This window comes from Anas platyrhynchos, chromosome 21 (genome assembly GCF_047663525.1).
Source record: "Anas platyrhynchos isolate ZD024472 breed Pekin duck chromosome 21, IASCAAS_PekinDuck_T2T, whole genome shotgun sequence".
Lineage (NCBI taxonomy): Eukaryota > Metazoa > Chordata > Aves > Anseriformes > Anatidae > Anas > Anas platyrhynchos.
Genome location: NC_092607.1, coordinates 17,584,972 through 17,594,775, shown reverse-complemented (window position 1 = coordinate 17,594,775; position 9,804 = coordinate 17,584,972). Strand labels below are relative to the sequence as shown.

General features: G+C 71.4%; 2 protein-coding genes across 2 annotated transcripts; both read right to left on the bottom strand.

Moving 5' to 3' along the window:
• Positions 1–261: 261 nt before the first annotated feature.
• Positions 262–4,984, bottom strand: LOC113839663 (bactericidal permeability-increasing protein-like). The gene is made up of 16 exons (XM_072026662.1): positions 4,799–4,984; positions 3,719–3,895; positions 3,462–3,576; positions 2,999–3,127; positions 2,771–2,926; positions 2,601–2,664; positions 2,429–2,489; positions 2,153–2,244; positions 1,892–2,068; positions 1,720–1,779; positions 1,306–1,473; positions 1,121–1,188; positions 888–930; positions 648–711; positions 439–515; positions 262–359 (listed from the first exon to the last, which is right to left on the bottom strand). The coding sequence occupies exons 1-16, from the start codon at positions 4,866–4,868 to the stop codon at positions 318–320; spliced, it is 1,563 nt and encodes a 520-aa protein (XP_071882763.1). The 5' UTR covers positions 4,869–4,984; the 3' UTR covers positions 262–317.
• Positions 4,985–7,095: 2,111 nt separating this feature from the next.
• Positions 7,096–8,216, bottom strand: ID1 (inhibitor of DNA binding 1). The gene is made up of 2 exons (XM_038166453.2): positions 7,807–8,216; positions 7,096–7,388 (listed from the first exon to the last, which is right to left on the bottom strand). Exons 1-2 carry the CDS (start codon positions 8,125–8,127, stop codon positions 7,347–7,349), a joined length of 363 nt encoding a protein of 120 aa, XP_038022381.2. The 5' UTR covers positions 8,128–8,216; the 3' UTR covers positions 7,096–7,346.
• Between the last annotated feature and the right edge of the window lie 1,588 nt (positions 8,217–9,804).

Sequence of the window (9,804 nt, the reverse complement as noted above, 5' to 3'; positions counted from 1 at the left end):
GAACAAGGACAAGGACAAGGACAGGAACAAGGACAAGGACAGGGACAGGGACAGGGACAGGGACAGGGACACCCCCTCTGAGGATTCTGCAAGCCCTGGGGGGGGGGGTTTGGGGGGGGGTTTGAGCCCGGCCCCCTCCCGCTGCCGGTGCCGGTGCGGCGGAGCCGTGGCCACGGGCTCCATCCCGCGGGCGAGACGGGAGCTGCGGGTGCCGGGACACGGTGAGGGGGGGTTAAATCCCTGCTGGACCCCCCCCAAAAATGGGGACAGGGATGGGGACGGGGATGGGGTCCGCGGGTCCCCAGCAGCTGCGGGTCTCAGGGCTCGTACTGCAGGTCCGTGGCGAGGAGCATGAAGCCCTGCGTGGAAAATGGGGTGAGATTTGGGGAGGGGGGGACACGGTGACACCAGGGGTGAGGGGACGGGGGGGGCACCCACCTCGTGCAGCGAGAGGCGTGGGTGCACCAGGCTGAGGCCGCGGGGGGTGGGCAGCGGGACCCCCGACCGGAGCCGCTCTGGGGGGGGGACAGCGGGGCCGTGAGCGGGACGGACCCAAAACAGACCCAAAACGGACCCAAAACAGACCCAGGACAGCCCAGGGGGCAGCCAGGGTTTGGTGGGGGCAGCGAGGGGGGGGTCACACTCACTGTTTGCCCAGGGCACCCCGAAAAGCCACAGCCCGAACTTCAGCACGTTCTCCAGCTTCTTCACCTGCGGCACACGGCGAGCCCTGAGCCTGGGGGGGGGCTTGCACCGAGCTGTGCCCCCCCCCCCCAGCCCCCAGCCCCCAGCCCCCTGCTCCCGGCTGTGCTGGGGTCACCCCCCCTCCCCTATAGCCCCCCTATAGCCCCCCTATAGCCCCCCTATAGCCCCCCGTGGTTGCTCACCTGCAGTGGCCCCACCTGCGAGGTCACCTGCGCCACGCTGAGGCTGGAGGAGAAATTGGGGTCAGCACTGGGGTGGGGGCTGTGTCCCTGTGTCCCCCCCCATAGGGCAGGGATGGGATGAGCCCAGCAGGGCTGGGAGCCCCAGGGAGGGAAATGGCCAGAGGGGGAGGACGGGGGGGGCTTCGTGGGGGTGTCCCGGGGAGCCTGGACCCAACGTGGGGCTGGGGTCTCACCTCGTCAGCCGCACGGTGCCCCCCAGCCTGTTCCCACTGATGGTCGGCTTCCCCGTCACGTTGGCGTCCTGCAGCGAGAGGGGACGTTGGGGACACTGGGGCAGTGCCTACAGCACCCGCAGGGCCCCAGTAAGACCCCAGTAAGACCCCAGTAAGACCCCAGCCCCCCGGGGCCATGCACTCACGATGTCCAGCAGGAAGACGGGCGCACGGGTGGCGTTGGGCAGCACCACGAAGGCCTCGGCGGAGCCGTAGAGGGTCCCGTGCAGGGCATCGGGGTGGCAGGAGAGCAGGGGCTGCCGGCGGGCTGAGAGCTGCAGCTCCATGGGCAGGTCGGGGAAGAGCTCCTGCAGCTGGGGGGGGCGAGGGTAGGGCTGGCACCGAGCCCCCCCACGGGCACCCGGCACCGCCCCGACCTCGTCAGCACCCTGCCCTGGGGGCACAACGCTCCCCATCCTGCCCCCAATGTGCCCCGTCCCTGCACCCCCTCTGATGTCTCCCCCTCTCATGCCCCCCCTGGTCCCATCCCACCTTCCTGACCCCATACCCGAACCCTCCCGCAGCCCCCCCTGTCCCCTTTTCCCCCCCCTTTTACCCACCTGTGGGGAGAAGCTCCCCAAGCTCTTGGTCCTCAGCTGGATGGGGAAGCGCCGCGGGAGCTGGAAGGCAGCAGAGGGGCCGGGTGAGCGGGGTGGGGGTGGCCACGGGACCCCCCCCAGGCAGGGTTTTGTGGGGCAGCAGCGCCGTGCGGTGCCGGAGCCCCCCCCGTACCGCCTTGCCGGAGATGTTCCTGCGCAGGGCCCCCGCCGTGAAGTACACGAAGGCGGCGGAGTTGGCCACGAATTCGGTGAGGGCGAGCAGCACCATGGGCTCGTGCGCCTCGGGCAGCCCCACGGGTTTGGGTGAGAAGGGGCTCTGCCAGCGCCTGCCCACCCCGAAAAACTCGCCCTGCGTGGACAGACGGACAGATGGACATCGGGATCAGTCTGGACCCCCCCCTCAAACACTTTCCCCCCCCGGGGTTGGCACCACCTTGAGGCTGACGTCCCCGTGCTCCGCGGTGATGTCCGGGCGGCCCAGCAAGGAGAGGTCGATGGCAGCGAAGGGGTCGAGCTGGGGGGACACTGCAGGAGGCAGGGACGTGTTGGGGATGGGATGGGATGGGATGGGATGGGATGGGATGGGATGGGATGGGATGGGATGGGATGGGACATCCTCCTGCCACCCCAACCCCATAGACATGGAGCTAAAGGGGTCCCACAGACCCCTCCGGGCACCAGCCCCCAGCCCTTCTCCCCCAGCTCCCACCTCGCATGCGCTTTAGGGAAGCCTCCATCCTGCTGATGCTCTTCTCAAGCTCGACGCAGAGCTGCAAGCAGAGCAGGGCATCAGGGAGCAGCCCCAAAATGGGGTCCCCGAGCTCCTGGCTGGGCTGGGGGCACAGTGCCAGGGCCACCAGCAGCAGCAGGGCAGCGCTCACCTGCTTGTTCAGCTGCTGCCGCAGGGTCCTTTGGAACAGCGGCACCAGGAGGTTGTAGAGCCAGCTGAGGGGCACAGAACGGGGGGGTCCTCAGCTCGCCCCCAGCCTCCCCAACACCCCCACCCTCACCCCAGGCTTCCCCGTGATGGGAGCAGGGCGCCCAGCGTCACCTCTGTCCCCGGTGAAACTCCAGGTGCAGGTGGGTGCCGCGGGCATCGCAGCCGGCAGCCCACACGGCGGGGCGGCCGCCCTCGTCCACGCTCAGCCCCAGCAGCACCGCCACGGCCAGGTCGGCCACGTGAAGCTGAACCACGCCGCTGTCCTGGCTGGGGAACACGGGGGGGGTGAGCACAGGGCCAGGGGGGGGCCCCCATCCTCGTCCCCAGGTGCGGACTCACAAGGTGCCCAGCTGCGCGCTCCAGTTGGCGCTGAGCTGGATGCGGGCGCCCCGCACCGCCAGCCGCACGCCCACGTCCTCGGCGAAGCCCACGGAGGAGTCGTTCATCTGCAGCTCCTGGATGTGGATCCTGGGCACAACGGGGAGCCGGGGGTCATGGCAGGGCACAGCGGGGACGGGGACGGGGATTGGGACAGGGATGGGGATGGGGATGGGATGGGATGGGGATGGGGATGGGGATGGGGATGGGATGGGGATGGGATGGGGATGGGGATGGGATGGGGATGGGGATGGGGATGGGATGGGGACGGGGATTGGGACAGGGATGGGGATGGGGATGGGATGGGATGGGGATGGGGATGGGGATGGGGATGGGGATGGGATGGGGATGGGGATGGGGATGGGATGGGGATGGGATGGGATGGGGATGGGGATGGGGATGGGGCTGCAGTGGGGGCTCTTACCGGGGCACGCTGTACTGGATCTCCCCCAGGAAGGGGGGCCGGTAGGAGCCCTGCAGGTTCAGCTCGTGTTCCTTCTGCAGCTGTGACCGCAGCAGCTCCAGCCCGAAGTGCCGGCCTGGGGCAGAGCAGGGAGGCTCAGGGCTGGTGCCGGAGCACCCAGGGGTGCTGCTGGGCTCAGGCCATCCCTGGGATCTGGACATGGTCCCTGGGGTGCCCCACAAGCCCCCCTATCTCCCCTCCCCACCCCAGGCACCCACCGTACTCCAGGGCCCTCTGGGTCACCCTGCCCTTGATGCCAGGACTGGAGCTGGTGGCAGGCGAGCAGGCGGCCGGCAGGAGCAGGAGGCAGAACAGCGCCAGGGCTGAGCCCCACAGTGGGCGTCTGGGAGCCGAGAGCCCCCCCTCAGCCCTGGGGCAGCTGCGTGACCTGGGGGCTGGAGCAGAGGACATGGCTGAGCCCCCGACCCGCTCCCCGGCCTTATATCGGGGCGCCCCGGGGCTGACATCAGCTCCCCGTGCGCACGCCGGGGACACCGCGGTGCGCCCGCCGCTGAAAGCCCGACCTTGCCCAACGCGTGAGTCAGAGGGGAAGCCGTTCCCCCGCCGTTCCCCGTCCTGGGAGCGCAGGAAGGAGAGGGTCCCCCCCTGGCGTCACAGCCGGCCACAGGTTGCGTGGGACCGGGGACACCGAGCACGGCCACGGCGCTGTCCTCGTGTCCCGGCGGGAGGGGACGGCGTGGGGACGGGGGTGCGCGGGGATGGGGCGAAGAGGATGGAGTGGGGCTGTGTCAGGGGAGGGGGCTCAGCCCACGTGGGGATGTTCCCACTTTGGGGTCGCGTGGGGTCACCCAAAGCCTTTGGGGGGGTAGGGGAGCGCTGGGACACGGCCGGCAGCCCCAGACCACAGGGTGACGAGAAGGCAGGGGCAGGCAGAGCACGAGCAGAACTCTGCGGTCCCTCCAAAAGCCCCGTCCAGCAGGAAGGAGCCGTGCGGGCAGACGGTGGCCCCTGGGCTGGGGAAAACCCCCCCCTGGGTCCGGGCAGCGGCTGCCTGGGGAGCGGGGCCGTGACAGCCCCTGGCCAGGAGCACGGGAACACGCTCCCAGGGACCAGGGTCCCATCCCTGCCCCACGGGGGACACGGGACCCACGGCCAGCCCCACACAGCGCACCTCATGGCCCCCTCAGGAGCCCACTTGCCCCAGACCCCACAGCAGCAGCGATGTCCCCAGCACCCAGCAGCGTCCCAAAACCCAGCCCAGCCACCAGCGCTGTCCCAGCCCCGTGCCCACCCCGACCCCTCCACCCTTGGGTGCCCCATCCCGGGCCCGTCCTCACCGTGGCAGGCGGTGGCGGTGCCCCCCGGTGCGGGGGCCGTGGGTCCCATCGTGGGTCCCGTTTCCATCATCTCCCCCAGGGCTGCGAGTGGCAGCAGGGCCCCGTGCCGCCGGTGGCCATCCCGGGGCAGCCAGGCTGGTCCAACCAGAACCTCACCCAGGTCCCCGTGTCCCTAATCCCTTCCGGGATGAGTCAGGTCCCAGCCGCAGCACCCAGGGACTTGTTGGGGCGCGGGTGCCCGCAGGGACCCGGCCTTCCCTGGGGCTTTCCTGCAGCTCCTGGCACAGCCGCATCCGGCACACGGGCACGTGGCGGAGCTCAGCCCAACCCCACAAATCCCATCCGCAGCTCTCCGAGCGTCCCCAAAGGTGCCACAGCCCCCGTACACGGCCCCCTGGGGTGGAGGACAGCGGTGCCAGGGGGGTGAGGGCAGCGGGATGGGGTGGGAGCAGGGATGTGGGGCAGCGGGACACGGTGCCACGCAGGGAGCCCTTGTCCCCAGGGTGCCACGCACAGAGCCCTGGTCCCCAAGGTGTCCCCCCCCACACAGCCCTTGTCCCCAGGGTGCCACGCAGGGATCCCAGCTCCCTGGGGTGTCCCACACTGATCCCTGCACCCCAGGGTGCTGCGCCCAGCGCCCACCTCCCCGTGTCTCCATCCCCGTGCCCCGCACCCCTTGGCACGGCTGCGGCGGCTCTGCTGGAGCCCGGCACGGCCCCGCTGCCCCTTGCAGCCCCCAAAACCCCCCCGGTAAAGCCGGGCCAGGCCGTGCCCCCCCCCCTCCTCCCCGGGCCCGGCCGTGCAGTGCGGGCAGACACCGGGAGGGGGACCCAGCGGCACGGCCACGAAAGCGCCGCGCTCCCGGGGCTGGGACGGAGCCTGGAGGGGCCGGGGCGGCGATGGGGGGGTCCGGGGGTGCTGGGGGGGGGGGTCCTGGTGGGTGCTGGAGGGGAGCCAGGGGATGTCTGGGGGGGCGTCGGGCCGGTGGATGGGTTCATCCAGTGGGGTCCGCAGCCCCCGGTACCCCCCCGGTGCGTCCCAGCTGGGATAGGACCAGGGGGGGGCTGAGCACCAGGCGGAGCCGTGCCCGTGCCGCGCCCCCTGGCACCCTGCAGACCCCCCCCTAAAGAAGGGGAGCCCTGCGGGACCCCCACCTCGACCAGGAGCCCCCCAGCCCCCGACCCTCTGCCCCCATCCCCGGGCGCGCAGCACCGAGGGGGGCTGTATCAGGGGTGGGGGCGCACGCAGAGCCCCCAGACCCTGCTTTTTCCCCCCAGCCCCCCCGGGAAGGGCCGGGCACGGTGGCTCCAGCCCCGGGGGGGGGGCTCCTGAGTCATGGGGCAGCCTCCTGGGTGCCTGCAGGGCTGGGGGGCACCCACAGCTGGGGGGGGTTGCACAACCCCGGCCACAAAACTTCCTTCTGCTGCTCCGTGTCCCCAGGGCTGCTCCGTGTCCCCAGGGCTGGCCCCAGCACCCTGGGGCCCGCAGGAGCTGCAGCTCCGGGCAGCCCACGGTGGGGACTGTCCCTCAGGGTAGCCCACGGGGGGGCTGTCCCACACCGTGTCCCCTGCCCGGTGACGGTGTGTGAGTTACAGGAGGTCACGGGCAGCCCTGCGGGGAAGTGGGGCGAGGGCAGGCCCCAGAGATGTCCCTGGGCGGCTCACCCCATGGCACCCACCCGTGGGGACACATCCCAGCAGCGGGGGGGGGAAGCAGCTGCCCCCCTGTTCCATGTCCAGGGGTCCCCTCTCAGCCTCAAACCATGTCGCAGCACGGGGAGCTGGAGCAGGCTGTGCCCCCCCCCAGTCCCTGCTGGGGGGCAGCAAGGGCACAGCCCCCATGGGTAGGGGGCTGGGATGGGGATGTGCCACTTGCAGCCCCCCCACCACTTAAACTCACTGCAGGGAACCCCAACCAGCCCCGTCCCTGCCTCCTGAGCCCCCCCATGCCCTAGAGGGGGGTGTGAGGAGACCCCCCCGGAGCTCCCAGCCCCATAGGGGGGGCACAGGGAGATGGCAGGGCATGCCCACCCCTAGGTGTGCCTCCCCCCGGGGCTCAATGCCCACTGCCCTATGCTGGGGGGGGGGGTCACTCACACACAGCCTCTGCCCCACAGCACCCCAGTCCCACCAGTACAGGGGCCAGCTGAGCCCCAGTGCTCCCTCACAGCACCCCCATAGCCCAGGATGGGCTCCTACGGGACTCCCGATGCGTGTCCAGGCTCTGGGGGCAAGCCAGGAGGGAACCACCCCCCCCAAAAAAAAAAGCCCCGTGCAATGCAGCCACGAAGACGCGTGCCTGGTAATCAGGGCTTGTTTAATAACAAAACTCCAGCTATTGTAGAACAATATTCTCCAGCATCATTGTAATATACAATACAGGGAATGCTCTCAGCAATCTGAGAAGGTTACGATCCGAAGCCCCCTGGTTGGGGGGGGGGCTCCGGCTGCAGCCCCGCAGCTTCGGGCCCCCCCCCATCCGTGCCCGGGGGTCCCATCCGGAGCGCGGCGGCGCTGCTGGGGGGGGTCCCGGCGGGTCCGTGGTGGTCTCAGCGGCACAGGATGCGGTCGGCAGCGGGCATGCACGGAGCCTGCGGGAATGGGAACGGAGCGGGAGGTCAGGGCTGCTCGGGGACCCGGGGGGGGGGGGGACGACAAGGGGGTGACGGTGTGTGGGGGGCGCCCCAGGGATAGGGGGGACGGGCAGGGGGGGGACGGTGGAGGGGCTGTCCCGGGAAAGGGGGAAAAGGGGAAAAAAAAGGGGGGAAAAAGGGGAGGAAAAGGGGGGAAAGGGGGAAAAAAAGGGGGAAAGGGGGGAAAAAAAAGGGGGAAAGGGGGGGAAAAAAGGGGGAAAGGGGGGAAAAAAGGGGAAAGGGGGGGAAAAAGGGGGAAAGGGGGGAAAAAAGGGGGAAAGGGGGGGAAAAAAAGGGGGAAAGGGGGGAGGAAAAGGGGGGGAAAGGGGACCCCGGGGCCGGGCAGGGCTCGGTGCAGCCCCAGCACCGCACTCACCTCGGGGGGCTCGGCGTTGTTGGGGGGCCGGGGGGGCCCGGGCTGCAGCGCGAGCTGCAGGTCCCAGATGTAGTCGATGACATGCTGCAGCAGCTCCACCTTGGACACCCTCCGGTGCCGGGGCAGGGTGGGCACCAGCGCCCTTAGGCGCGAGTAGCAGCCCTTCATATCGTACAGCAACGCGGCCGCCGCTTGCTCCGCCGCGATCGCTCCCGGACCCGGGCCCGGCCCGCAGCGGGCGGCTTCCCCCGGCCTCACCGCCTTCAACGCCCCTCCGGGACCGGCGGGCAACGGAGACGGGGCGACGGCGGCGACCTTCATGGTGAGCGTATGGAGGAGCGGAGCGCGGCGGGCGGCGCTAGGACCCTGCGGGCGGCCGTGGGAGCGCTGCGCCCCCGCCGCGCCGCGCCGCGCCAATTATAGAGCGCCGCCGACGGGGGCGGGGCCTCGTGGGGAGCGGCAGCCAATGGCGGTGAAGAAGGGGCGGGGCCAGCGGCGGCCGCCCCATTCATGAGCCCCGAAGGGCAGAGCCTTAAAGGGGCCGCGGGTGGGTGGGAGAGAGCGGGAGGGGGGCTTGGGATACGAGGAGGGGGCTGGAGGGGTGCGGGGGGGCCCTCCCCGAAGCGAGCCCGTACCGGGGGTCCCCCACGACCCCCCAGCCCCCCCGCAGCCCCCCACAGCCCCCCAGGCTCCCCGCACCCCCCGGGGTCCCTCCTTCGCCGGGCTCCCACAGCCGAGCCCCCCCCTCCCCATTGCCCCCCCCGTGCCCTGCAGCCCCCACGCCCCCCCCACACCCCCCCACACCCCCCCACAGCCCTCCCACCCTCCCCGCCCCCCCCCCGCCCCCCACACCCCCCACACCCCCCCCAGCCCTCCCACCCCCCCCCGCCCCCCCCACCCCCCTGGCCCCGCTGCCGCCCCCCGTAGCCCCCCCCCCCCTTCCCCGCCCCCCCCCGGGCGCTCAGACCGTTAGACGCCAGGCCCGTGACGTCACCCATTCATAAAACCCCGCGCGCTGTCAGCGCGGCGCCGGGCGGGCGGTGCCCATGGAGACGGGGGCGGGGCTGGGGGGGGGAGGGGGTGTGTGGGGGGGCACCTGCGGCCACCGGGGCACAGCCGCGGGGCACGGGACAAGGGGACACGGGGACACCCCCCGGGGACCCCGCAGCCCCGGCCCTGCTCGCCCTCGGGCCGCCCCCCCCGGAGCTCCCCCCGGTGTGCGCGGCTGCGGCTCGGGGGGGACCCGGCTGCGGGATGGGGACGGGACGGGGACGGGGACGGGGATGGGGAGGTCCCCCCTGGGCGGCTGCAGCCTCGGTGCAGCCTCGAGCCGAAACCAAACCAGGCCCTGCCCCGAAGGGCTTCCGATCCGGGCGCTAATTAGCGCTAATGATCGTGCCCGGCTCCCCGCACCTGCATCTCTTTGGGGGGGGGGGGCTTTGGGTAGGACCCGACCCCGCAGCTGCAGCAGGAGCAGAGCGGCCGGGAGCAGCTCTCCGGGGGCAGCTGCAGCCTCCTCGGCCACCCGCACGCTCGGGGACGTGTGAGCGAGTGTGCAGGGCACGGGGGCACGCACACGGCCGTGCATGCACGCACACGCACGGGCGTGCACGAGGAAACGCAGTCGTGCACAGCCCTGTGGAAGCCCCCACGTGCACAAACCCGGCCGTGCGCAGCGGCTGCAGAAGCAGGGATGGACGCGGGGACACCGCGGGTACCCCATGTGGGTGCCCCGTGCTCCCCGTCCTCGTGGCGTGGCTGTGTCAGGGCCAGGCCTTGCTGTGGGGGAGCCCCGCAGCATCTCCCTGGGTGTGGGGTGAGCTGAAGGCTTCTCCTCATCTTCCTCTGCAGGGTGGGGGCAGCCCCGAAGCCTGCTGCGCATGGAGGGGCTTTAACGCAGCACCTCGGGGCTCTGCGTGGCCAGGGACAGCTGCGTCCCTCCGTCCTCCCATCCCTCCGTCCTCCCATCCCTCCGTCCTCCCATCCCTCCGTCCTCCC

What these genes read in the sequence shown, in the direction of transcription:
- LOC113839663 (XM_072026662.1), bottom strand. Translation starts at nt 4,868, where the DNA reads ATGATGGAAACGGGACCCACGATGGGACCCACGGCCCCCGCACCGGGG. An exon ending in GAGTTTCACCGGGGACAGAG is followed by an intron (nt 2,665 to 2,770) that starts GTGACGCTGGGC and finishes TGTGCCCCTCAG; the next exon opens with CTGGCTCTACAACCTCCTGG. An exon ending in CACGCCTCTCGCTGCACGAG is followed by an intron (nt 360 to 438) that starts GTGGGTGCCCCC and finishes TTTTCCACGCAG; the next exon opens with GGCTTCATGCTCCTCGCCAC.
- ID1 (XM_038166453.2), bottom strand. Translation starts at nt 8,127, where the DNA reads ATGAAGGTCGCCGCCGTCGCCCCGTCTCCGTTGCCCGCCGGTCCCGGA. An exon ending in ACAACGCCGAGCCCCCCGAG is followed by an intron (nt 7,389 to 7,806) that starts GTGAGTGCGGTG and finishes CCATTCCCGCAG; the next exon opens with GCTCCGTGCATGCCCGCTGC.